The 27,257-nt window shown below is 33.5% G+C and overlaps 6 protein-coding genes across 8 annotated transcripts; 5 read left to right on the top strand and 1 right to left on the bottom strand.

The window, feature by feature from the left end:
• Nucleotides 1–239: 239 nt before the first annotated feature.
• On the top strand, nucleotides 240–1,947 carry LOC108199361 (probable glutathione S-transferase). The gene is made up of 3 exons (XM_017367145.2): nucleotides 240–391; nucleotides 899–1,267; nucleotides 1,479–1,947. Exons 2-3 carry the CDS (start codon nucleotides 950–952, stop codon nucleotides 1,812–1,814), a joined length of 654 nt encoding a protein of 217 aa, XP_017222634.1. The 5' UTR covers nucleotides 240–391; nucleotides 899–949; the 3' UTR covers nucleotides 1,815–1,947.
• A 495-nt stretch (nucleotides 1,948–2,442) lies between these two features.
• Nucleotides 2,443–3,560, top strand: LOC108199313 (probable glutathione S-transferase). Its single transcript, XM_017367080.2, has 2 exons — nucleotides 2,443–2,904; nucleotides 3,025–3,560. Exons 1-2 carry the CDS (start codon nucleotides 2,587–2,589, stop codon nucleotides 3,370–3,372), a joined length of 666 nt encoding a protein of 221 aa, XP_017222569.1. The 5' UTR covers nucleotides 2,443–2,586; the 3' UTR covers nucleotides 3,373–3,560.
• A 1,195-nt stretch (nucleotides 3,561–4,755) lies between these two features.
• Nucleotides 4,756–8,430, top strand: LOC108199310 (probable glutathione S-transferase). 3 transcript variants are annotated; one of them, XR_010286586.1, is made up of 4 exons: nucleotides 4,757–4,915; nucleotides 5,898–6,267; nucleotides 6,896–7,299; nucleotides 8,294–8,430. XR_010286586.1 is itself a non-coding variant. In XM_064083590.1 (3 exons), exons 1-3 carry the CDS (start codon nucleotides 4,854–4,856, stop codon nucleotides 7,238–7,240), a joined length of 756 nt encoding a protein of 251 aa, XP_063939660.1. In that variant the 5' UTR covers nucleotides 4,756–4,853; the 3' UTR covers nucleotides 7,241–7,591. The 3 variants fall into 3 exon arrangements, 2 of the variants coding, with proteins under 2 accessions (XP_063939660.1, XP_063939659.1); XM_064083590.1 differs by lacking the exon at nucleotides 8,294–8,430 and having other exon boundaries at nucleotides 4,756–4,915; nucleotides 5,898–6,246; nucleotides 6,896–7,591; XM_064083589.1 differs by lacking the exon at nucleotides 8,294–8,430 and having other exon boundaries at nucleotides 6,896–7,591.
• An 85-nt stretch (nucleotides 8,431–8,515) lies between these two features.
• LOC108199314 (probable glutathione S-transferase) lies at nucleotides 8,516–9,567 on the top strand. The gene is made up of 2 exons (XM_017367081.2): nucleotides 8,516–8,833; nucleotides 9,055–9,567. The coding sequence occupies exons 1-2, from the start codon at nucleotides 8,516–8,518 to the stop codon at nucleotides 9,388–9,390; spliced, it is 654 nt and encodes a 217-aa protein (XP_017222570.1). The 3' UTR covers nucleotides 9,391–9,567.
• A 151-nt stretch (nucleotides 9,568–9,718) lies between these two features.
• On the top strand, nucleotides 9,719–11,170 carry LOC108199312 (probable glutathione S-transferase). Its single transcript, XM_017367079.2, has 2 exons — nucleotides 9,719–10,538; nucleotides 10,643–11,170. Exons 1-2 carry the CDS (start codon nucleotides 10,221–10,223, stop codon nucleotides 11,000–11,002), a joined length of 678 nt encoding a protein of 225 aa, XP_017222568.1. The 5' UTR covers nucleotides 9,719–10,220; the 3' UTR covers nucleotides 11,003–11,170.
• Nucleotides 11,171–11,493: 323 nt separating this feature from the next.
• LOC108199315 (universal stress protein PHOS32) lies at nucleotides 11,494–12,841 on the bottom strand. Its single transcript, XM_017367083.2, has 4 exons — nucleotides 12,437–12,841; nucleotides 12,130–12,239; nucleotides 11,923–12,041; nucleotides 11,494–11,826 (listed from the first exon to the last, which is right to left on the bottom strand). Exons 1-4 carry the CDS (start codon nucleotides 12,609–12,611, stop codon nucleotides 11,736–11,738), a joined length of 495 nt encoding a protein of 164 aa, XP_017222572.1. The 5' UTR covers nucleotides 12,612–12,841; the 3' UTR covers nucleotides 11,494–11,735.
• Between the last annotated feature and the right edge of the window lie 14,416 nt (nucleotides 12,842–27,257).

Genomic DNA, 27,257 nt, shown 5'->3' with positions numbered 1-27,257 from the left:
CAGTCTGTTCATTTCTTCATTATTCGCGATGTTTCCTGAAAGTTAGCTTTACAAGTATTGTAAAATGCAGTCATATGAGGTCACTCCTTAGGTCATCGCAGAACAGCTTCTTTATGTGGAAATTGTGAAGACTAGTAGAATAATAGAGAACCTCCTAGTCCTTGTCAAGAACTAACTAGACTTCTCCACATCACTGTGTGGTTGAAAATCCAGTCATACAAAAAAGAAAACAAAAAATTGGCAACTTCTGGTATGCATCAAAAAATAGCTCAACATCATTCCCTTTGGAACAACATTTTTCAGAGTTCAAAAAGCAAAATAGAGTTTTCGATATGGAAGGCCATTGAAGAAGCTAAGGCGCAATTGGCAACACTTGAAAATGAGCTCAAAGGCAAGAAATTCTTAAGTGGAGATGAGATCGGACTAGTTGACATTGCTTAAGAAGTTTTAAAAATATCTTATTGTATATGATTTACTGTAGAGAGTTTGAAGTGAGTAATTAGGTAGCCTATATGTTAATGTTATGTTGAAATAATAGATTTTTCGTGTTTCTTATGCTTTTATAAGGTCCTGGATGCCAGAGTCATGGCTCATTTCTGGATAAAATTCATTGATGATGAGATTAATCTTATAGTACTCAAATTTAGTACTAACTTGTAGTTTCAGATAATAAGTTTCTGTCCTAGTTATTCTTAAATCATGGTTTAATTCTAATAGTTACGTATCTGGATGAGGTCACCCCATAGGTCATCAGAAACAAATTTCTTTCGGTGGAGAATGGTCAAAATTGAACAACTGGAAACACCTTAATTCTCTATTGATGGAGTTTAGTCTAGTGCATATGTTGTTAGGCCTGGCAATTATATAACTAGCACTTGATCAAAAATTTATCTTGCAGAGCTTAAGCAGCAAAGCATATTAGTACTTCATTCAGCTGATCTGTGTAACAATGGGTGATCAAGAAGTGAAGTTGTTTGGTTTATGGGCAAGCCCTTTTAGCAAAAGGGTTGAAACTGCACTGAAAATCAAGGGAATCAAGTACGAATATTTTGAAGAAGATTTGTCCAACAAGAGTTCTGAGCTGCTCAAATACAACCCTGTTCATAAGAAGCTCCCTGTGCTTCTACACAATGGGAAGCCAGTCTGCGAGTCTCTTGTTATTCTTGAGTACATAGACGAGACCTGGAAATCTGAACGTTCTTTACTGCCCGAAGATCCTTATGCCAGAGCCATGGCACGTTTCTGGGCAAAATTCATCGATGATAAGGTACATGCATATGTCTTTGTCCGGTCAGTCCTGCCAGACTATCTTTGTCAGTTGATCTAATTTTACCTGCACCGGGATTCCTGATAAGCCAGCTACAATATTTAACTCATTTGCCATCATTTTTTAATTATTTCTATAAATTCAGTCTATATCTTAAATGTGTACTGATATAATTGACGCGTTCTTTAAATTATGACTTTCACTCTTTCAGTGCATAGCTGCAATGTGGAGTATCCGGAGGAGCTCAGAGAGACCAGAGAAAGGCATTGAAGAACTAACGGAACATTTGAAAACACTTGAAAATGAGCTCAAAGGCAAGAAGTTTTTTGGTGGAGATGAAATCGGATTAGTTGACATTACTGCTAATCTGATAGCACTTTGGCTTGGTGTGTTACTGGAGTTAAAGGGGATAGAATTGCTTACAAAAGAGAAGTTCCCTAGATTATGTGAATGGATCGATTATTACCTTGATCATCAAATTATTAAGGAGACTTTGCCTGATAGGGAAAACTACAGAGAGTATCTGTCGAATGTACTTAAAGGTTAAATTTTAATTTAGACTTATGTAAAAAAAAGTTGAGCTAGTTTTGTTCATTCATCATCTCAGCATGTACCAGAGTATCAGTTTCGTATGATTTTTAATAAAATTGGGTGTCTGTATGATGTTTCACTTCAGAAAACATTGCTATCGAATAATGAACAATCTCAAGTTATGAATTAATTTCCAGCAGCAACGAGAAGTTAGCTCAAGTAATTCCAGAAAAAGATTTTAAAATTATAAAACAAATCAACTTCTTTATAAAAAGAAATAAAGTCCGCAGACTGGCATCAGTGCAGAACTGAGAATTCCGCTTTGCCTTTGTAAAAAAATTATTTTCATTAGCATCTGTTTTACCTTTAGCTAGTTAGCATCTCTCAGTTGAGAATAAATAGTTTCAGTCTGTTCATTTCTTCATTATTCGCGATGTTTCCTGAAAGTTAGCTTTAGAATCAATGTAAATGCAGTCAAATTGTTCTCCATTAAGAACAGTAAGTAGATGAGGTCACTCCTTAGGTCATTACAGAACAGCTTCTTTATGTGGAAATTGTGTAGACTCTTAGAGAACCTCCTAGTCCTTGTCAAGAACCAACTAGACTTCTCCACATCACTGTGTGGTTGAAAATCCAGTCATACAAAAAAGAAAAAAAAAAGATTTGGCAACTTCTGGTATGCATCTATAAATAGCTCAACATCATTCCCTTTGGAACAACATTTTTCAGAGTCCAAAAAGCAAAATAGAGTTTTCGATAAGTAGTTTAAAGAACCAACCTTTGTAATAATGGCTGATCAAGAAGTGAAGTTGTTGGGTGTATGGGCTAGCCCTTTTAGCAAAAGGGTGGAGATTGCACTGAAGATGAAGGGAATCAGTTATGAGTATGTCGCGCAAGATTTGTCTAACAAGAGCCCTGAGCTTCTGAAATACAACCCTATTCATAAGAAAGTCCCTGTGTTAGTACACAATGGAAAGCCAATCTGTGAGTCTTTGGTAATTCTGGAGTACATCGACGAGACCTGGAAGTCTGGACCTTCTATATTGCCAAAAGATCCTTATGCACGAGCCATGGCTCGTTTCTGGGCAAAATTCATCGATGATAAGGTATGTAAACTTGTCTGATGTCACATGCATTTCAGAATTTTTTTAAGAAATCTGGCAATTCCTATATTTTACTCTTTTGATCAAAGCAAATTAACCTGTTCTTTGATTTTTATTTTTCAGTGTTTCCCTTCTATATGGAAGATCAGGAAGAGCCAAGGGGAGGAGGAACGAGAGAAGGCCATCGAAGAAGCCAAGGAGCAGTTGGCAATACTTGAAAATGAGCTCAAAGGCAAGAAGTTCTTCAGTGGAGATGAGATCGGCCTAGTTGACATTGCTGCTAATTTTATAGCGCTTTGGGTTGGCGTCGTGCAGGAGTTGGTGGGGGTAGAATTGCTTACGAAAGAGAAGTTCCCCAGATTATGTGAATGGAGCGACGATTACCTTAATAGCAGCATTATTAAGGAAACCTTGCCTGCCAAAGATGAACTATTAGACCGCTTTCGCGCTATGTTTCAACGAACGGACTAAATGATTAATGCATTCCTGTGATTCTGTTCTCTGCAGCAGCTCAGAGTTACTATAAGAAGTTTCAAATATCTTGTTTCATATGATTTGGTGCAGTGAGTGTGAAATGAATAATTTAGTAGTCTGTTTTTATGTTATGTTGAAGTAATAGCTTTTTCGTGTTGCTTATCAATAAGAATGTCTGTTATCCAGATTCTGATTTGAATCAGGAGCTTAAAGCGTCCAATGTTTGAACCTGTTCAACTTGATTGTTTCCGAACAGACTGAATGGAAAAAGATACTTCTCTCGTGTATTCAGTTATTATAAGTCAGAGAATTGTTTTGTATTCAAAATTTTCCGAACAATCCATTACTGACAACAGCTTGCTAATTGTGTGAAACTTGTTATCAAGATATATAAATGTGTTAACTGCGTTTAGGATAGAAATCCATGAAGATGGTGCACTAGGTTATATACTAAGTTATGATTCATATGATTTTCTCAGGAAATTCACATTAAAGTCCAGCAAGTAGCATAATCAGAGTTTACTTCAGCAACTCAGAGGGACTACTTGAATGAATGAGCAGAGATTCTGCAACTGATATTCAGTATGCAAGGGTATTTTAAACTCCTGATCGACGAAAAAATTAAAGTTAATACATGGGAGATGCAACTATCCATGCATATCGTTTGTATGATGATCCTTATAATTGATATCCATGGTCATCCTAGGTTATTTATCAGACTCTCGCATCAAAAAGTGGCTAGCTCTAGATTTAGTAAGCACTTGCAATCTTGCATGCACTTGCTTGGTTCTGCTTTTCTGAATCTACACTATATTATCAGGGACATGATCGGATCTAGGAAGAGGAAGGGGGGACACGTGCCCCTCCTAAATTTTTTTTTACATTTTTTTACCATTCTCACTTTTGCAAAATTATAGAAGTGCTCTCGTAAAATTGAAAGATATATAGATGTTTTCAGAAAATTTACTCGGTGCCCCTCCCAAAGTTTAAATCCTACGTGGTCTGGGACAATACAGGCAGCGCTAGCAAAACTATGAGGAATGCTGTCTGCAGACTGAGAACAAATTGTAATGCAACGTTACTTTGACCATGCTGGAAATAAACATCAAACGTATTCTTCCTGTTGATAGGCAGCACCGACATTAACCTCTGAGCATCTGAGTTGGTGAAAATAACAAAAATTATAGGAGTCTAGGAGTGCTTAAGCCTCCAAGCATCCTTTCCAAATTAGTAAAAAATTGAAGTATTCTTATGATCTGATTCCGCACAGAGTTGATTATAAAAATTGTTAGTCTCCCTATTTTACTCAGAAAAAAGTTAGAATAATTTATAATTTTATAAACATTTTAAAATGGGTGTGGAGCCGGAAGGAGTAAAGGACAATGATACATACGGGGAAGTGATTAGTAACCGTATCTGATCTGGTTTTAATCTAGTTTGACTTGTGAAACATATAGTACATACAAGATTACATTCCTATGAACTTGAAGATTCATTCGACCCTTACAACCACTATAACAGCTTCTCAGATCACTCCAAGGTGAGCTCCTATCTTATTTCTCACTATTTTTTAGCTTTTTATATGGTTAAGGTTATGCTTGCTTACTGCTCAAGTCCCTCAGTTTCTTCATTTTAGTTTTATCTATTGGCGCTGTAAAATTATATAACTGATGTGTATATTATGTATAAGTAGTGAGCACAAGAATGAAACTTAGAAGGCAGTGTAAGAGATAACTCAGAACCCTTGTATTGCTGTTGTAAAGCTTGCAGAAATTACATGAGAAGATGAACAGATTTATACAGAAAATAACATGAAGTACAGTCTATGCTAATGAATGTAGTGAACTGCTCAACCATAATTTTGTTCACTGCTCAACTGTAGAGTTTAAGAGCTGTTGTTTTAATCTAGGAGTTTAACAGGCGGGAGGAATTCGGAGGAGGCTAACTCAAGCTGAAGTCCGGAATGAGTCGGAAAATTAATGAACTTTTTTTAGTCATGTTTTGTACTTAGAATCCATATAGTTTTTCATTTTGAGCCCAGTAATCTCGAATAATCATTTATTTAAAATTATTCTAGATTTTAGCCCCCATATCATTTCGAAATCTGGTTCAAATTTATTGTATGTGCGCCTGTGTGATCAATGTTTCGATAGAAAATTAGAAATTGGACGATCTTGAACCCATTTGTGTTTATTTAATCATTGTTGAACTCTAGCTTTTGTAGATTCAAAAGCATGAGCTGTTTTTTCATGTATATTTATGTTGCTGAAATATGCTGGGATGCTTAGTTCAAGTATTTCTAGGGAAAATCAGAACGAAGAGTAACGGAAGGCCTTATTTGTCGTAAAATCAAAGGATTCCTCCGTCCTAAATTAGTAGTCACTTTGACATAGTAGTACTCTTGTTAGATTATATAGTAGCTCCTTGTTGTCCTCCATATGAAGAACCGACTAGTCAGGCAACTTCTGATAAGCATTTGTAAGTAGCTCATGATCATTTCGTTTGGATAATCTATGTTGCAGAGTTCGAAAGGAAAAGGGCCAGTTTTCCGTTAAAGAGCCGATCTTTGTAACAATGGGTGATCAAGAAGTGAAATTGTTTGCTGCATGGTCAAGCTCCTTTAGCAAAAGAGTTGAAATTGCACTGAAAATGAAGGGAATTAATTACAAATATGTTGCTGAAAGTTTGTCCAATAAGAGCCCGGAGCTTCTTAGATACAACCCGGTCCATAAGAAAGTCCCTGTGGTAATACACAATGGAAAGCCAATTTGTGAGTCTTTAGTTATTCTGGAGTACATTGATGAGATCTGGAAGTCTGGACCTTCTATATTGCCCGAAGATCCTCATGCCAGAGCCATGGCTCGCTTCTGGGTGAGTTTCATTGATGAGAAGGTAAGTATTTACATCACATAAGATTGTTTTTAGTTCAGTCAATTATCAAAATTGCTGCTGGTTTCAGCTGAAATTCTCAAGTATGTCATTCAAACAGGGAACGATCTAAAACTGGTCACCAAAAAACATGACATCGTGCAAATCCTTGTGTTATTACTTCCTATTTCTTCTAGCAGAAGGAAAAAATCATTTTCTATAAGATCTTATGGCTGCAAAATCATGAAGAACTTGAGGGTTTTGTAAAACTTGAGTTTCCAGCGGATAGTGTTGCTATGGCGACCCAGATAAACCCACTCACTGCTGCTATTTTTATTTTTATTTGGCGCAGTAGAGACGGAGAGTTTGAGTGTGTCACTGTCACTTAAAAACACTAGAATTAAGCTGCCACATGTTAACAAAGGCCTTTCAAGTTGATCATTAAAAATATTGAAGTTTATAACTACCTTTTGGTAACTACTTTGGGACCGGATTTTTCTGCGTGACGTACTTAAGACTTTCACGCAAAACTACTGGCTGCCTTCATAATATATTTCCCTATTAGAGAAATATTACAGAAGATCTGGAATTTTATGTATTTTTCTTGTTTGGTGCAAACAAATTGACCCATTCCTTGTTTTGTAATTTTCAGTGTTCCCCTGCAATAAAGAGGATATATAGGAGCCAAGGGGAGGAACGAGAGAAAGCTGTTCAAGATGCTACGGAGCATTTGGAAACACTCGAAAATGAGCTCAGAGGCAAGAAGTTCTTTGGTGGTGATGAGATTGGGCTAGTTGACTTAAGTGCTACTTTCATAGCACTTTGGCTTGGTGTCTTACTAGAGTTGGCGGGGGTAGAATTGCTTACAAAAGAGAAGTTTCCGAGATTATGTGAGTGGATTGATATTTACCTGAATTGCAGCATTGTTAAGGAAACCTTGCCTGCTAGGGAAGACTTATTAGACCACCTACGCTCTCTAAGACGACCAGCTAAATGATTGAATACGGTATTGATACTGCTTTGATATTGTTCTAAGCAGTCCTACACAACATTTAGGTAATTTTCTACAAATGTCTTGTTTTACATGTTTTGGTGGAGAGAGGATCGAGTCATTTAGTAGTCTATGTTTAAAATGTGCTGGAGTACTAGCTTTTTCATCTTAGAGTCTGTTATCCAGATTGCTTATATTCATCATGACTTTGTTCAGTCCAAGGCTCTAAGAAAATAAGTTGCTGCAGACTGAATGTGTTGTATGTATATCTATTTGTCTAAGTTGCTGTCAGCGGTCTGCTACTTGAATATAACTACTACTGTGAAGCATTGTATGCAATTTTTATTTTCTTTTGCTTCTTCTTTGTTCTACTTTTTTAAGTGTGTTTATGAATAATATTGATATCTATAAGCTTGCCTGCCTCATTAAGTAACTACCCCCTGTTATTATAACTTCCTGAACCAACTAGACTAGTGAAATTACTAGTCAACTACATCCCCTTCGGCCTTACATGCATTTCGATAGACTCTTTAATACAACCATGTCTATAAGATCTCTTGTTCTATACTCTAGTAGCTTAATGAGCCATGGAAATTTGTCCCGTCTTTATCGATTAGAGATACTAATGCCAAGCCAGGGCATGCGATTCGTTTCGCGTACCACCGTGTTTAAGAACTGAACATATTACTTTCTGTAGCATCCCACTTAAAACTGGAGAATGTGACCTTCATCCCTTGCAGCTTTACATAACGATATACTTAGGAAGAAATAAGGATATTACAGTCGAAACATAAATGAAAAGCTTACAAACTGAACTATAATGTTGTGTTGTCAAGGACAACAGCACAGGTTCAGTGAGGTCACCCCTTAGGTCATTTGATGTAGTTTTATTTTTTTGAATAAGATAGAAAGTGGTTTGTTTCAAAAAAAAGATAGAAAGTAGTTGAATAATTGAGAACCTGGGTCCTTGTCTTGATCCTCTCTGTGATAGAATCATATAGATTTGTTTATTATGTGTAGTTGAATATCTAATCTTGATTTTTTGGCAACTTCTGGCAGGCATATAGAATAATAACTAGGAAGCATCAATATCAGGGAACTACAGGCAAAACAATCTCTTTCAGTGGAGAATTGTCAAAATTGAACAACCGGAAACCAATTAAATTCTCTATTGATAGAGTTTAGTCTAGTGGAATATGTGGAGTTTAGTCTAGTGAATCTATCTTGCAGAGCTTAGATAGCAAAGCATATTATTACTTTAATCAGCCGGTCTGTGTAACAATGGGTGATCAAGAAGTGAAGTTGTTTGGTTTATGGGCAAGCCCTTATAGCAAAAGGGTTGAAATTGCACTGAAAATCAAGGGAATCAAGTACGAATATTTTGAAGAAAATTTGTCCAACAAGAGTTCTGAGCTTCTCAAGTACAACCCTGTTCATAAGAAGCTCCCTGTACTTCTACACAATGGGAAGCCAGTCTGCGAGTCTCTTGTTATTCTTGAGTACATAGACGAGACCTGGAAATCTGAACATTCTTTACTGCCCGAAGATCCTTATGCCAGAGCCATGGCACGTTTCTGGGCGAAATGCATCGAGGATAAGGTACATACATATATCTTTGTCCTGTCAGTCCTGCCGGACTATCTTTGTCAGTTGGACTAATTTTACCTGAACTGGGATTCCTGATAAGCTACTCTGACATCTTGTATATTAGCAGCTACAATATTTAACTCATTTTCCATCATTTATTAATAATTTCTATATATTCAGTCTACATCTTAAATGTGTACTGATATAACTTAAATTATGACTTTCCCTCTTAGTGCACAGCTGCTATGAGGAGTATCTGGAGGAGCTCGGAGGGACAAGATAAAGTCATTGAAGAACTTACAGTACATTTGAAAACACTTGAAAATGAGCTCAAAGGCAAGAAGTTTTTTGGTGGAGATGAAATCGGATTGGTTGACATTACTGCTAATCTGATGGCACTTTGGCTTGGTGTATTACTGGAGTTAAAGGGGATAGAATTGCTTACAAAAGAGAAGCTCCCTAGATTATGTGAATGGATCGATGATTACCTTAATCATCAAATTATTAAGGAGACTTTGCCTGATAGGGAAAACTTGAGAGAGTATATGTCGAATCTACTTAAAGGTTAAATTTCAATTTAAACTTACGTAAAAAAAAAAAAAAAAAAGGTGAGCTAGTTTTATTCATTCATCATCTCAGCATGTAGCAGAGTATCAGTTTCGTATGATTTTTAAATAAAATTTGGTGTCTGTTTGATGTTTCACTTTAGAATACATTGCTATCAAATAATGAACAATCTCAAGTTATGAATTGATTTCCAGCAGCAATGAGAAGTTAGCTCAAGTACTTCCAGAGTATCTCTCAATGGCTGTCTAAGAACATGTGAAGGCTTTTTAGTCTATGGGCAATAGTTGAGATTTGCGCTATAACAGTTGTGACCTTTAATACAACCCTGTCTACAAGATCTCTTTGTTCTATACTCTAGTACATTGATGAGCCATGGAAATTTGGCCTGTCTGTATTGACTAGAGATACTCATGGCAAGCCAGGGCTTGTTATTGGGCAGACATTGATAATGTAGCATGAGATGCGTGTTCTTTAAGAACGTCACCTTCATCCCTTGCGGCTTTACAACGAAACATAAATGAAAGCTTACAAACTGAACTATAATGGTGTGTTGTCAAGGACAACAGCACAGGTTCAGTGAGGTCACCCCTTAGGTCATTTGATGTAGTTTTATATCTGTGAATAAGATAGATATTAGTTGAATAATTGAGAACCTGGGTCCTTGTCCTTATCCTCTATGTGATAGAAGCATATAGATTTGTTTATTATGTGTAGTTGAATCTGATCTTGATATTTGGCAACTTCTGGCAAGCATATAAGGAGCATCAATATCAGGGAACTCCAGGCAAAACAGGGTTTTCAGTTTTCCTTGGTTTAAGATTCAATCTATGTAATGGATGATCAAGAAGTGAAGTTGCTAGGTGTGTGGGGAAGCTGTCCTAGCAAAAGAGTGGAAATTGCACTGAAACTGAAGGGCATCAGTTACGAATTTGTTGCCCAAGATCTGTCCAACAAGAGTCCTGAGCTTCTTGAGTACAACCCTGTCCATAAACAAGTCCCTGTGCTATTACACAACGGGAAGCCAATCTGTGAGTCTCTGGTTATTCTCGAGTACATTGATGAGACCTGGAAGTCTGGACCTTCTATATTGCCTGAAGATCCTCATGCCAGAGCTGTGGCTCGTTTCTGGGCAAGATTCATCGACGAAAAGGTTAATATATTAACTCAACACCTTTGTACCTTGATTTCTTTTTGTGTAAAAACTCAAGGAAAGATGGTAGTTTCTATTATCCTTATTTGATTTGTGATATTCAGTGCTTCCCTGCTATATTGAGGATCAAAAGGAGCCAAGGGGAGGAGGAAATGGAGAAAGCTATTGAAGAAGCCACGGAGTTATTGAAAACACTTGAAAGTGAGCTCGAAGGCAAAAAGTTCTTTGGCGGAGATGAGATTGGACTAGTTGACATTGCTGGTAACTTCGTAGCTCTCTGGCTCGGTGTCATGCTGGAGTTGGTGGGAATAACATTGCTTACAGAAGAGAAGTTCCCGAGATTATGTCAATGGGTTGATGATTACCTTAATTGCAGCATTATTAAGGAAACTCTGCCTGCCAGAGAAGACCTATTAGACCGCTTTCGTGCTATCTCTCGATGGCTGGCTAAGAACAACAGGTGAATAGGTGATTAGAGATGCTTTTGCCAGACGATGGCTTATTTCCGGGGCAGAGATTGATGTTGTAGTACGCGATTCATTTCCATTGCTCATTGATGCAAATGTTGAATCTTCTAGGACTTCTGTATCAAGATCTTTATATTACTGGAACAATCTGATGCTCACATTTCAGTTTTTGTGTATTGTCTTGAGTTACTTCCCTGTTTCATCAGTGGCTATAGTATGTTCACTAGAAAAATCGAACCATATTCTGCGACACTGCTAATTCGAACAACTAACTTTTGTGTCGAATCGATTCATCCAACACAAACTAAAAGGATCAAAATATGATCCCAGACTGAATGGTAAAAACTCATGAGAAGTAGCATCTTCTAGCTCCTGCTATGACATGCTCTGGCTTCTGCTACACCGAATACGTTTGATTAAAACACCAGTCATCATTTCATCAAAAAAAAAAAAAAACAGTCATCATCATATAAGAAACACACAGCACATACTCCAAGATGATCTTATAAACGGCAAACTCCAATTATAGTCATCATCACATAAGAAACACATAATACATAATTACATGACACACCAAGATGATCCCATAAGCTGTAAACTCCGATTATTAATGTTGATGTAACGATAAAAATGTGTAATACATGATTACATGTCACGCCAGGATGATCTTATAAGCTGTAAATTCCGATTCTTAAAGTCGATGCAAAGGTAAAAATGTAGGTATTTTTCATCAGTGCTTGACGGCATCAAATTGCTTCACAATTGTAACAGGGCAAGCAGCATGTGTCATCACATAGTTCGTAACACTCCCCAGAATGATCCTGCATCATCCACATTTTCTCGTAAGATCTCGGAAAAACATTGAAATAACACAAATCAAAATTCAATTATAATTTTTTTAAAAATTTATAATAAACCTTTTGATGCCACTCAATCCCCTGCTGCCCATCACCAGAGAGTCCAGCTTCAGATCTTCAACAGCCTCGCACAGTTTCTCCCGTGCATCGCCCCAGTACAATTTCGAGATAATTTTAATCTACAAAAATCTCGTAAAATTAAGCAACATAATTTCTTCAAATCGATAAAATTCGAAGGGGAAATAATAAAATAAATATCGAAAGCACCTCTTTCTGCCTAGCAGCAGTGTCCAGAGTGTCGAGAACTTCCATATCCACCTTCACATCATACTTCTTCAAAACCTCGATTTCCCGAAACTCAACAAGTGGTATCAGAGCTATCAAATCAAATTAAAAAAATATAATTTATTCATTCAAATGCAACATTAATTTATTTTTTAAGTCAAAACCGACAATCATCAATACTTCTAAAAATCAGACCATCAAAACGTGACAGGATAAATTTTTTAACATGATCTTATATTATTCAACAGAAAAATATCGAGATCGAGAATGAGAACGAGAAATGACTTACGAGACCCGGATTCCGCCCAGAGTTTATTACGAGACTCTGCATGAGAGTTGGACAAGATATGAATGACAAACAAAGTGTCACCTTTGTCAGCTAAATTATGAATGGCCCAGTCGAGTGCCATCTTGCTACTAGTGGAGAAATCCATAGCCACTCCGATCTTCCTGTCTTTCACCATTTTTGATCCTGATGATCAACACAAATTTTTTGTTTTTCGAGATTTTGTTGAGAGGTTTTTGTGGTTTGTTTTTTCTGCTGTTACACGTTTTATATGCTTTAGAGAAATAATGGTATGGTATGGACTATGGAGCCTTAAGCACAAAGGCATGACAAGAAAAGCAAAATTGTGTGAGCTGGGAATTTCGGCTATCGAGCAGCATCCCAGAAGCTTCCTTCTTTGTAGTTATTCGCTTCCACCGTATTTATCTATATCCGTTTTTAAATATCCGTCTTTATTTAGGGGTCGGGTCGTTGGAGTAAATTTAAAAAAAAAAAAATTAAAATAAAAAAATGGACGAAAAATGACAAGTAAATTAAGATTTATAGTGATTAAATTGGTTGCAAAAAAAGTTGGAGTTTTGAAATAAAAATTAGCATTCTCATTTTTTTATAAATGCGACAGGTTTTTTACACAAACGAGTAAAAATCGGCTTCTTGACAAAAAAATACAGAAGTCTTGGTAGCCAAACAGGCACTTTGTTTTCTAACATATATTTTAAAATACTTTGATTATCTATTTATATATAATATTTCTTAAAAATCAATGAAAATATTAAAATTAGTATTTTTGTTTATGATTCAAAAATGAAAATAAGTGGTAAAATTTGTACCAGAAGGCCAAAGATATTGCAAAAACGAAAAAAAGTAGCGTACCCGTTTCTTTCTTCGATTATTCAATGTTGGTCAGGGGCGGATCTAGACCCAAAATCTTAGGGGGGAACCAAGCAAATTTTCGGAAAAAATCTATATATTTTCAAATTTTGGGAGGGCACTTCTATAATTTTGTAAAATTTAGAATGATGAAAAAGTGTAAAAAAAAAAAATTTAGGAGGGGCACGTGTCCCCGTGCCTCTTCCTAGATCCGCCCCTGAGGTTGGTAAAGTGAAATCTATCCATAGATTTTTCATTATACAGACGGCCGGGGTGGGGTTTTCTTTGTTTGATTATGCACCGTCAAAATTTTGATTAACACGCGAAAGAAACTAAATTGTATGAAGTAGAGTAGTACATTTTCAACTGAAAGTGATATTAATTTATTATTAAATAGGAAATTGTTTTTTATATATTATGTAAAGTTGAGATATGTATTACGAGGTATTTTCATAATGATTTTTTTTGCAATCATGAAACAGACTTATAAGCTACTTTATTTTGGAATATTTAATTAAGATAATTGTAGCACATATTCTTGTCCAGCTGCACAAGCAATCAATTAATTAGCCCCACCAATCCATTATAATGTTATGCCCTTTTAGAAATGGTTATTATAGTCCTAGTCAAAAACGTATAATACAGTATATCGGAACATTTAATAATATTAAATTAAATTTGTTACAGTATTACATTGAGTTAATGGCATATCGCCTTAACTATCGTTCAAAATCGATATTGTACTCGTACTTTGAGAAACTGCACCCTCTATCTTTACATTAGATATTGATATCTCATTACATTTTTTTTATTATATTCACCGGTACTATCCAGGTATGTTTCATATCGATTGTGGCCTGTGTTGTGATAATTTTAGTTGTACAGAAGGAAGAAAAATCGGAGCCTAAGCAGTAAAGTTTGAAGTTTATTTATCAATTCCCTATGTTTCGTTTGTTTATAAATAAATGATTCTGATACAGCATAAATTTCAAATACACGTCACATTGGCTTGGCTACTCATTAAATCAATGAAAAATATATAATTCAGAATTTATAAATTACTTATAACGCACCATAAAATTAAAACTCGAAAATTAAATCTCACGAACACATCTTTCTTATTGTGGCCATAAGGCTTATAATCGTGTTGTGGATCTGTTGGATTTGGTGAGCAAGTAGTTGTAGGGGAAAGCCTTGTAAGTCGGATATTGAAGTGGTATCTGGAATTGGGCTGCCTCTACAATCCAAAAATTTTCTACCCAATTTTAAGATAGTGATTGGGCCTGCTGCAAACTTGGTTTTTCAGAGATTTCTTGTCAATTTCACAATTTGTCAGTTGGTCTGGGCCTAAAACTCAGATTTTAAGTTATGTTTATTTTAAACTTAAAAATGTACGTTTGTTTCTGTAATAAGTTAAAATTCAATTTAAAGAAGTCATAAACTTCTTTAAAGCCAAAAGTTAGTTTGGGATAATTTTTTTCAATAAATTAATTTTTTAAAAAATAGTTTTTTGATAAAAATTATTCTTAAACGTAAGTTACTCGTAAATCACTCTTTATTATAATAATTTTTAATAATTCATAAGTTAAATGTTTTGGACATGTGAAGCAGGTGCGAGGTGCACAAGCACATGTAGCACATATAGGGGTGTAATTCGAGCCGAGTCGCCCGAGTTTTGAGCCGAATTTAATTCGAGTCAAGTTTAATCGAGCTGACTCGTTTAACTAATCGAGCCTAAATCTCTGCTCGAACTCGATTCATTTAATTTCACGAGTCCAGTCGAGCCGAGCCGGCTTGTTTAGCTACACGAGCTCGTATAATTTTACACTTAATCGAGTATAAAACTCTACCCGAACTTGACTCAGTTAATTTCTCGAGTCGAGTCGACCGAACTTGTTTAATTAAACGAGCTGGAACCTTTATCCGAATTCAGCTCATTTAACAAGTCGAGTCGGATCGAGCCCACTTAAACGAGTTCGAGCCAGGCGAGCTCGCGAGCCGCCCGACTCGAATTATAGCTCTAAGCACAGGGCCAGTGATTAGGCTCCGATTCTTCCCTTCTGTCCAACTAAATAGGCTACTGGTTCGATATCAAAATTCAATTGATTTGTTCAGTTGTAATATATCGGTTTCTGATAAATAAAACTCTAAAAACCTTCGAGTCTCGTATAAAAATAGATGGATAAGAAAAGGAAAAAAATGGTGACATGGAGGTCAAAGTGAAAGCTGGAGTCAAAAGAGAGAGGAGAGGGGGGCAGATGGTCAAACGAAACACATCCTAAGAATCTGCAAAGACAGTGGTGTGAATCAAGACAGTGCATGCGAGGATTACAAAACGACAACACTCCACCTCCCAAAACCCGTCTTCCATTCCGTTGATCAAGGCAGACATGTTTCCCTCGATTTTGAAGCCCCCCCTTCTTTCCCTCCATCTCCTGCACTTTGTCATGCAGCCACTATCGCCTTACTTTAATCATTTTTTCATTATGTGCTCTGCCTCTTTAATCGCCTTCTTACATTCTTAATCATGCCCCACATGTTAGATTTTGTACTAGCATTTCCTTAACCTCGCTTTCACATTTTTGGCCACAGTCAAAGGGACCGTCTGGGTTAACTTAAAATAAATGTTTATTGCTTAAAATAAAAAAATAAGTAGAAATTAGAAGCAAGTTAAACTTATAAGTGATAAAAGTTTTTGGGAAATAAGTAGAAGCCGTGAGACAAAAGCTAGTAATAGTAACTTTTTTTAGGTACTTTTTGACTTCTTACACGAACGGTACAAATAAGTACTTATAACTTATGATTCAGAAGCCGGGCTTATAAGCCCGTGCCAAACACCCACAAAATTACAATGTACTTCCTCCATTTCAAATTAAATAAGTCTTTTGGGATTAATTTTTTTTCTCAAAAGAGTCATCTAATCTGGGATGGAGGGAGTATTTAGACGGCAGATATAAATAATACGGGAATAAAAATGAGGGGTATGAGAATAAATTTTTAATTTAAAAAATAATTTGTTATAAAGTTCGTATTTCATACTACAAAATAGTTAATCTAAACAGAAACACATGGATTTGAGATTCTCAATCCAATTAACCGTGCTCATTAGATATGAATCAAGCACCTTATTAATTTTTTGAATTATGCCGTTGATATGAAGGTGTCAAAACTGAAAATTTTAACAAATACTCTCTCTATATTAAAATATAGGTCTTTTGATTTTTTGACACACGCTTTCAAGTCTTTTGACTGTGTATAGTAAAAATTATTATTTTTAAAATTTTCTTTTTTTGAATTATAATATTAATGATATATTTTTATTCAGAAAAATAAAATTTTAAAATTAATGATTTTAATTATGCGGTAAAAAAACTTAAAAGTGTGTGTCAAAAAATCAAATGACTTATATTTCAAAGTAGAGAGGGTATGATTATGCAAACGATGGAGTGCAATATCCATCATTTTTATTCATAAATCAACAAATAATTTAATTATTATAAATTTATCCTCAGTCATGTTAAATTTTGCATATGTTCCCAATACTCTATTTTAGGACTCTCTTGTACAGGAGCTTGTTGTCATGTTTTTGGTTTTCATTTGACTAATTTGTCCATAATCCGTATTTAATTTGCTGAAATCTTTAGTGGAACCCGTGATACGTGAACTATGACAAAACGAGATATCACGTGTTACTTCAAAAAACAAAGGTGTAATCTTCGTCATGGCCTGAAATTAGTGCGAATTTTTGTAGACCAGGCGAGACTTGTGCTCTGTTCATACTGGAAATTGTGCAAAGGACGTATGCTGATCCCGAGTTTCTGCTCTAAACACACTTTGAGAGGATTTGTGCCCCGTTCATACGGAAAATTTGCGTAACCAGAGCATTGTTACAATAGATATATATATATAACGTAAATATCGAACCCTCTTGTATTTGGTACACACATTTGGTACGTTAGATATTTATAAAGAAAGGAACACATATGTGCCCAATTTTGATATATACGTGCATGTTCTTTTTTAATATTAAGAAGACTAAATTAATCCCAAAACAAACCAAGGGGTGTGCATCTATCAATTAGAAATGTGCATGCATGATGAGCTTCCTTGTGAAAGAAAGCTGAAATGGAATTCCAATGTTTCATTTGATTTAGAAACTTATATATTTGGGTAATTTTATGTATTCATAGCTTGGTGCAAGACTAGGTTTAAATTAATTTTCAAAATGATTATATTTCATTGAACTGAAATTTCAAAAATCAAAATGAGTCACTAAAATAACCTAAAATGTTCAATCTCTCATGTTCTAATTTATATTTGTAAGTCAGAAGTTAATTTATAAATTTATTACACAACACTACAAATAAATTGACTTCGAATTTACAAATCCGTCTACGAAGGTGAAATAAGTCTGTTTGATATTTTGATATATAAATACTAATTTAGATATTCAATATTTAGAAAATGAAAAAAAAAAAATCAAATTACAATCTTCAATCTTTCCATGTTAATGATAGTACAAGTTATCTCCTTCTACCATTTTGAGATTTCACTAAAATTTATAATTAATTTTTTTTTGTTATTATTTTGAGACTCTGGTTGAACTTACAACTTAGAAGTCTAGTAAATAATAAGTCTCTAAATAATGAGTGAAAGGTGATTTTTGATTTGTTTATTTGAATAAATTAATCGGTAATTTGAAGAATTATAAAATTTTAAAATACAAAGTATTATGACAGAAAATAATTTATAATTAGTACTAACAACTAACGAGTCACAGAATTGTGAACAAACACAGACGACAGTGCTGGTCAACAATTAACTGCACCCCCAGACAACTAAAATCAGTTCTCTTCTTTCGAATCTTAAAGTTCACTTAATGTTTTTACATTAAAGATTAGCCAATAATTGTGATTAAGGTATGCAGGCTTACTTTTACTCTTACAAAAGGAACAAGAGAGAATGTTCGCATATTCATCTGTTCTCACAGCTTTAACTCTTTCAATCACAGATTTAGATCCGATCAGTGTTATATTTTTTGTATAAATTATTCTCATCGAAGCACCGTATGAACTTATCCACGAAACTTTTAACATTTAAGTATAAGCGGGGTTAAATTCAATGAACCTCCACGTAAATGAAGCTCATTAAAAAAATTTCCTGAAAATTAACTTAAATAAATAATGTTGTTTACTTACTCATACTCCATCCGTTCTCTTTTACATTTCTATTTTAATTTTCGAGAAGTCAAATTGATTCATTTTGACTACATAAAAAAATTATCTATTCATTATTTTTAAAATCTTAAAGTTGCATATTAAAATAGACTAATATACTTTCCAATTATATAATTATTATTAACTATTCTCAAATATATGATACATGTAAATTTCAGTAAAAATATAATAAATTTGACTGATCAAAAGTCAAAATATAGTCGGATGAGACAGAGTCGAACCCGAATCTCCCGAGAGATAAACCCACCACTTGGGCAAAGTTTTGAATTTATTCTTTTGGAGGATAAATAAAAATGTAAACACATATTCCCTAATCCCATGTGCAACCCCGTCTTAAGAATAATTGGAGTGTGACATGGTCATGTGAGCTCGACTATAATGCATGTACCTAATGCGACAGCGAGCTCCTAATTAGTAACTTCTTTTCTTTAGTTGGAGAAACATCCGTTCGAAAACACATATTCTGTGTCTTGTTCATTCGTAGATGGCTATTCTGCAAGTTGAGTGTTGGATCAAAATCTAGTATCACAAAATAAAGAATATTTGTGTCAAATATAAATAACCAAATGATTCTATTGACATTAAATTTTTTAAACGGAGTTGGACTTTTTTTCAAGTTAAAATAAAAAATAATTCAAAATTCAGATTTTAAATCCATATAAAGAGGCTCTTAACAGATGTTGCACAACTAAGAGTTGATATTAGAACTCTTGATTATGAGTCGGTCTTAAAGTTACGCTCTGCTCTAATTTGTTGTAAGGACTCTAACTTAAAATGTGGTAATAGATTATGAATAATTCGTGTCAAAATTCTTGCAGACATTGAGATGGACGGTGAACATGTCAAGCAAGACGAGTATGAGCAGATGAATATTGATCACACAAAAAATCGCAGAGTAATTCTTTGGATTAGATTGTGGAGAAATTGTTAAGTGGGAGTCAATTAAAATCTAATATAATGATTATAAAAAGGTTTTTATATATATGGACAAACAACTTCATTTAGAGCATCTTCAATATAATTGTTTATAATTACGGATTAAATAAATTAATAAAAGATTATGTATAATTTGCTAAATTTGTTACCTACTTTGTTTCGATGATATCATATTTAAATATAACATATTATTATTATTATTTCAAGTTAAGTTATTGATATAAGTTGCTCTTATATGATCTTTTGCTAAGAATTAAGAAAAAAATTCAAGTCAAACATGGTTAGGATTCAAAACGGACAATATTGTGTATGTAATTAGTGGATGTTATGCAGCTAAACTTATGTTTATGAGCTTGAGATATGAACTAATTACACATACCGTCTTATTACAAGAAGTATCAACATTATTAACATTATATTATTTGTCAAGGAACCAGTTACTCTAAAATAGGGTTGAGCAAGCTGTCGGTTCGGTCAAAAACCGAACCGAACCGAAATAACCAAAAACCGGAATTTCTTATTTTTGAAAACCGAACCGAACCGTAGTTGTCTTTCAAACCGAACCGAACCGAACCGAAAAATACTTCGGTTTTTTCGGTTCGGTTAAAAATTAACCGAAGTTTTTTTTTTGAAAAAGAGCTGCAGCAATAAAACGATTAACATCCACCCCTCAACGATCAAACTTTGGTAACATGACCAAGCAGTAGCCTAATTTGTATTCAACAGGAAATATTATATACTACAATAATCATTGCCATGGTCCCATCACCCATGGACAGCAGAGAATCAAACTTGCCTCTTGAATCTGAAGTAGCCGTCGTGTCGTCGATCACTGGTGATGTCGTCGGTCTTGGTGGTGGCGCAAGGCGCTGGTGGAGTGGTCGTGGACTCGTGGTGGGTGGCTGCTTGTGCGTATAACAGTCTAACAGAGTAAAAGATGAGATGGGCTATTGGTTTTAGGGTTAGAGTATTTACCACTTGTAAATAATCAGTAATGTATATAAATCATATATATTATTTATATTAAATATAAATATAATTTAAAATATATAAATATTAAAAACTTCGGTTATTTCGGTTAAACCGAACTTTTGGGTTTCAAAAACCGGACCGAACCGAACTTTTAGTTCGGTTATAACCGAAAACCGAATTAACTGCAGTTTCAAAAAATTCCATACCGAATCGAATTTGCACGATTCGGTTCGGTTAGTTCGGTTCGGTTTTGCTCAGCCCTACTCTAAAACCTCAAGGTGTTCCTCACTCGAGAGCCCATTTATGGGTCGAATAGTGGATCACGGGCGCTCATCTTTGGAGCATTAATTTGCCATTCGTGCCACTATAAATTGTGAGAATATTGGGGGTGGCAAGGATCGAACCTGAGTCCTCTGCCAGCCTGCGCTCTGATACCATGTTAAGTGACCAATTCTCCTAAAACCTCAAGGTGTTAGGAGGAGGGCTTACCAGGATCATATTCTAACATTCCCCCTCACTCGAAAGCCCATTTATGGGTCGAGAGTGGATCACAGGCGCTCATCTTTGGAGCATTAATTTGCCATTCGTGCCACTATAAATTGTGAGAATATTGGGGGTGGCAGGGGCGCTCATCTTTGGAGCATTAATTTGCCATTCGTGCCACTATAAATTGTGAGAATATTGGGGGTGGCAGGGATCTTTATGGGTCGAGAGTGGATCACAGGCGCTCATCTTTGGAGTATTAATTTGCCATTCGTGCCACTATAAATTGTGAGAATATTGGGGGTGGCAGGGATCGAACCTGAGTCCTCTGCCAACCTGAGCTCTGATACCATGTAAAGAACCATTTCATCTAAAACCTTAAGGTGTTAGAGGAGGCCACTTTATGGATCTTATACTTTAAGACTCCCCCTCACTCGAAATCCCATTATTTGGGTCGAAGAGTGGATCACGGACGCCCATCTTTGGGGCATAACTTGCCTTCGTGTCCATCTTAAATTGTGGGGGTGGCAGGGGCTCGAACCCGAGACCTCCCGTCAAACTTGGCTCTGATACCATGTCAAGGAACCAGTTACTCTAAAACCTCAAGGTGTTAGAGAATGGCCCTTTACAGGATCTTATATTCTAACATTATTAACAGTAAAATTAAATCTTTCTCAGATTTTTTTTTCAAATATATTATTTATTTTAAGCTGTTTGTAGCATATTATGTCGTACTGATTTGTAACGTATTTCAGTAATACAAACAGTTTTGGAAATAGAAAACAGTTAAAAAAATAATATATTCGTGCAAACAATTGTGTATCTTTTCAGAGAGAAGTAGATAATTCAATAAATAACAATCATATGATATTTAAATGATCGAGTCGAACAAACATAGAATAGATTTACGTGTATATTAAAATAACCATTTGTAAGAGAGCATAGATGGAGTTGCTTCACGACACGCTTGTATCAAAATTAGCAAGCTGCTTAACCTTTTCCTTAACAAATCTTTGTCACACCTCTTTGCTAGTGATTCACTGTATCGTTCTTTTTAGGCATCGATGTATAGCAGATGCTATATGTGTCCATATGAATCTTAATTTGTTATCAAGTAACATCGTGTGTATCTATCATGGACTGATATTGGGGAGCTGCCTCATGCACCGCCCTTGGAAACTTTGGACTAAGGAATGAAATTGGAGGTGAAAAAGACTTGCACGATTTCTAGGGAAATGCATTTTATTTTTCGTTTTGTGATTAATGAATTATCAATATTTAAAAAAATTATTTTAATTAAAAATATATAATATATTCCCCTTAATCATACGATTGGACAGTTATGGAATGTTTTAATAATATGCATGGTAGATAATTAGTTCATCTCATGCAAAAATCGTAATAAAATTCTTTTATTATATGTACCTCAACGTCATAAACAAAATAATCGATCGTTTTAAGTAGAATAATATATTTTCACCCTCAAGTCATCAAATAATAATTGTCTAATTACTAAAATTTTCAAATAGAAATACAATCTTGGTCCGACATGAATTAAGAGGTGAATTATATTAGAATCAAGTTTCTTTATAAGTTGTAGCACACCAGTCAAAAAAAGTTTTTTTTCCTCGCACTATAGGCGTTGGTTGTGTACAGAACCGACGCTAAACATATTTTAAGCGTCGGTCGACAACTCAATCTACACCTGTTTGCTGAACTTCTTGCATCGGCTTACTTTTCAGCCGACGCCTGAAACCGTATGAAATCAAGTTTTGAAATGGATATTTGAATATCCATTTAAAAGAACTAAAAACATCAATGAAGAAAATTTGAAGACAAAATGATTTGAAACCAAATTCTATGCTGCCATATCAATTTGTGGTGGGCAAAGAAAAATAAAACAATGAAAAAAGGAGAAAGAAGTAATATAAATATTTAAAAGTAAATGTGTGTTCATATCATTGAAATGGCATGCCGAGGAAGATAAGATTAGAAGGAAAATTGAGAAGGGCTAGGCATGTGAAGAATGGTCCTACAAGATTGGACTAATTAAAGCAACACATACTTGATACGCATTGTTGTAGTATCATGCATCTTTCCTATCAAACCAACCTCACTCACTTGCTCATGTGACTTGTGGGTGTGCCATTATTATTATTACATCAACTATTTACCTAATCAATGCCATTTTTTATTTTATTTATGTCAGTAATTAATTACGTGAATTTAATTTACAGCTTGTTTTGAAGATTTTCTTTTCAAAGATATCAGAATGTGGATAGATTCATAAATGTAATTATGAATTCCTCATAAGAAACATTGATATCATATCATCGTATTATTTTCCAGTTTTTTCGATAGAAATTTAAACTTGGAGCAGGGGAATAGCATAATTTATATCTCATTAAAAAAACAAGGTTGTTGCATTTGTTTTTTAATAAGGTTGTTGCATTTGTCTTTATAACAGTGACCTTTGGCCGGGTCTTTTAAGCTTTGGGCTTAGTAATTAATTTCTTGAGGTTCGAGTTGAATTTAAATATATAAAACTAGCATAAAAACCGTGCGAGGCACGGGGCTCTAGTTTTTGCTGTATTTTAAATAATATTCATATATCATTATATTGTTCTTGTACGGACCTTGAGTTTGTATTATGTTTTAAATAATATCCGTGTGTCATCATATTGTTTCAAGCGTAACTATTACGTTCTACTTTTTGACAAAATATATAAACATGAAAATTGTAATATATGCAACCTAATAGCATCAATAGTAATAATAAGTACTATTCCCTTCATTCCATTTTATATGACCCTTATTCCTTCTTGAGACTTCTCTAAAATAATGAACTTACTATACTTACTATTTTTAAACACTACTTATCACTATTACACACACTACTTCTCTATTTTATACTCTTTTATATTAAATAAACACTATTACACTCACTACTTACCACCACTATCTCAAATCTATTATTAAATTTTGATATATTCCACCACTTTACCCAATTTCCAACTAAATTTACTCTTTTTTACTACTTTTTTCTTAATCTCCGTGAAAGTCAAATAAGGTCACTTAAAATAGGATGAAGGGAGTATATTTTTAAAAAAAATTATAGATCAAAAACTACATTTGAACTGATATTTCTATATTCAAATTCGTTAGGATATAGAGACCATTATCATATTATCTATGTTCAAAATTATATTTGAAATTAATACTGAAATTTTAAATTTTAAATATATTATACCTCATTAAAAGTATCTGTAATTTATTGTTGAAATTATTAAATTATTTCAACTAATATATCATGATTTTGATGAAAACCTGTTTTTGATATGTGAATTACGATATCCTAAATCATGATTAAATGAAGATGTGTGGTCCGCGTTGCCCTACATATATTTTTTCTTTTTTGAGCGTACGTTTGCATAATTGTTAAAGTGATACATGATGGAGCAGATCATCAACACATTCTTTTTAGCATATGTTGCACACATTTTGTATAAATAAAAATTGAAACATATGTTGTACGTAAAAAGACACGTACCTTATTTTATTGTAAAGGTATCAATTGAACTACTAACCGTATAATTGCACCCCAAAAATTTCTGACACCTTTGATGTGTCTTATCCTTTTATTTTTCATATCAATTATATAGTACTTCAATGTATTATATTTTTATTGTTAATTTAAAAATATTAGATGAAAATTACTTTGATACAGTATGTTATAACATTATCTCGTTATAAAATTTTAATTTTCTATAATTAGTTTTTTGAGCTTGTCTATTAAGACTTTTAATGATTTTTCATGTAATCGTTATAAAACAGATCTCAAACAAATGATTTTATGGAATTTCAAATAGCAAAAAGAGAGTAGATATGAGTTAGGCATCATGAAGTTCATAAGACCATAAAATATTTAGTTCAATTAGTCGTGTAGTTACTTTTTTAGCTTTGTGCAAACTCACATTTTTAATAATTTGATACTCGTATTTATTAGGAGTGATCAATGTGGCATATCATGTTCAATTGTTAAAGATCAAGTTATATATTCGATATTTTGAATCATGAAAAAACTATTCTTGTTCTACTCCCGTTTAATCAGATATTAGTTTCACCGTATCGCGTCAGATTATCCGATTCAGAATTAATTATATTTTATTAGTTTAATTTGTAAATGATTAATTTAACTGTAGTTTGAATCATTTTATTTAACTGGTATGTTATATATTGGATGATGGCATATTAAAAATTATAGTTTTAAGACTTTAATATATATAACTTATTTTTCTGTGTTATTTTATTTAACAAAGTAAAATTTATAACTCAAATCTTTTTAGTAGTTCTCGTAAACGCGTTTTATTATTATGTGGTTGACTTTTGATTAACAATATAAAATTTCCTTAAATTCACCTTCATATCACAAGTTATAGTATTTCAAATACATATATCATCAAAATTATATCATTTAGATATATTTTCCGACACCAAATTTGATGTATTGTCACTATCCTTATATTTATAATTTTTTTAAAAAAAGATTTAGTTACACATCAAATTCTGAATTCATAAGTTTAAAATAAAAAAATATTCTACATAGGAATATTCTTTCAGTCACCTTATTTCGTGTTCTCCAAAATATTGTAATCTCTTTATAAATTGTCTTTTATAATAAAAAAAATTAATATGACATAGCCCATGTTGAAAGCCCATCAATTTTTCCTTTCAAAGATGCTCGCTTAAACCTCAGTTTTTGTGCTTATTTCTCACATTCATGACTTAAAATTTCTATAATATTGTATCGGTGCTCGTTTAAACTATTAAGTTAGATTTGAATTCGAATACGAATTATATCTATTTTTTGAAATCCGAATCATGGCACGAACCCGATTATTCATATTTTTTTTAATTTTAAATTTATTTATGTAAATAATTAATTTATAGATATTAATCTATCATGTAAACAATATATGAGACTTAACTGAAATAATAACTCGTCTCAAATAAATAAGATATTGAGACGAATATAAATACAAAAGTTTTAAAGTATGTGATTAATGCTTTTGAGTAATAAACTAATTGTTTGTGTAGCTCAAGTGGTTTGAGTGATGTATTTGTATTGGAGAGGTCCCGAGTTCGAGTCTCATGAATAACATCTCTTTTTTATATATATGAGAAGATGTTAGGTTCGGAGTTAGGCTCAGGTTCGGAGCTAGGTAATTTATTTGCTCAGGAGGGAGGCTTGACACGAACCTGTTGGGCTACTATATATACTAGCCTTTAACCCGTGCGAAGCACGGGCGGGTATAAATATCGTAATTTATTAATTATAATTTAAATTTTAACATCATCTTATTAGTATTTTAGAATTCATGAATTGGATTTTAACCAGATTGTATTTACTATCTGATTATATCTTTTGGACGACTACAAATTATACCAATGTTAAGTTATTATAATATAGTATATAAATTAATTATATTTAAAAAAATAATGGTGGAGTTATTATCTTGTACTACATCTCAAGTGTTTGTAATTTAAACGGTATAAAATTCTTTATAGAATTCGTAATTTATTCATTATAATTTAAATTTTAACATCATCTTATTAGTATTTTAGAATTGATGAATTGGATTTTAACCAGATTATATTTACCAACTGATTATATTTTTTGGACTACTACAAGTTATATCAATATCGTTTTATTATAATATAGTATATAAATTATATTTAAAAGAATAATGGTAGAGTTTTTATCTTGTACTACATCTCAATTTAAACGATATAAAACTCTTTAATATTATAAGAATCTCAAATGTTTGTAATTTAAACGGTATAAAACTCTTTAATATTGTAAGTGTAAGAGAAGTTTACATGTGACAGATTTGTAGTTACAAAAAGATGACCAAACCAAAATTTTGTACGACTACAAATTATACCTATGTTGCCTTATTATATTATAGTATAGATAAGTAGATAAGTAGATTCGTCTCACTTATTTTGAGTTTTTTAATTTAATTTTATAAATATGCATATAATCATCTGCTTATATTATAGTATTTTATTATTATATTACTAGTTTTAATACTTAATCAGATATAAATATATCTATTTTCATAATGTCTTATAGATAAATTCTTACGATAAAAAAAAATAATTTTTCAATAAAATTAAGGTGTCATTTTTTTAAAACTGGTATTAGGAAATATTAGTTATACAAATTAATATTCTTCAAACGAACTTTAAAACATCTAATTATAAAACAAGAAAATTAAATATATTATACAAGAGTATATGATAAGAAAAGTGACCCACTTAAA

The sequence above is a fragment of the Daucus carota genome, chromosome 8 (assembly GCF_001625215.2).
Source record: "Daucus carota subsp. sativus chromosome 8, DH1 v3.0, whole genome shotgun sequence".
Lineage (NCBI taxonomy): Eukaryota > Viridiplantae > Streptophyta > Magnoliopsida > Apiales > Apiaceae > Daucus > Daucus carota.
Note: the sequence above shows the minus strand (reverse complement) of the source record. Positions and strands in the feature narration are given on the sequence as shown.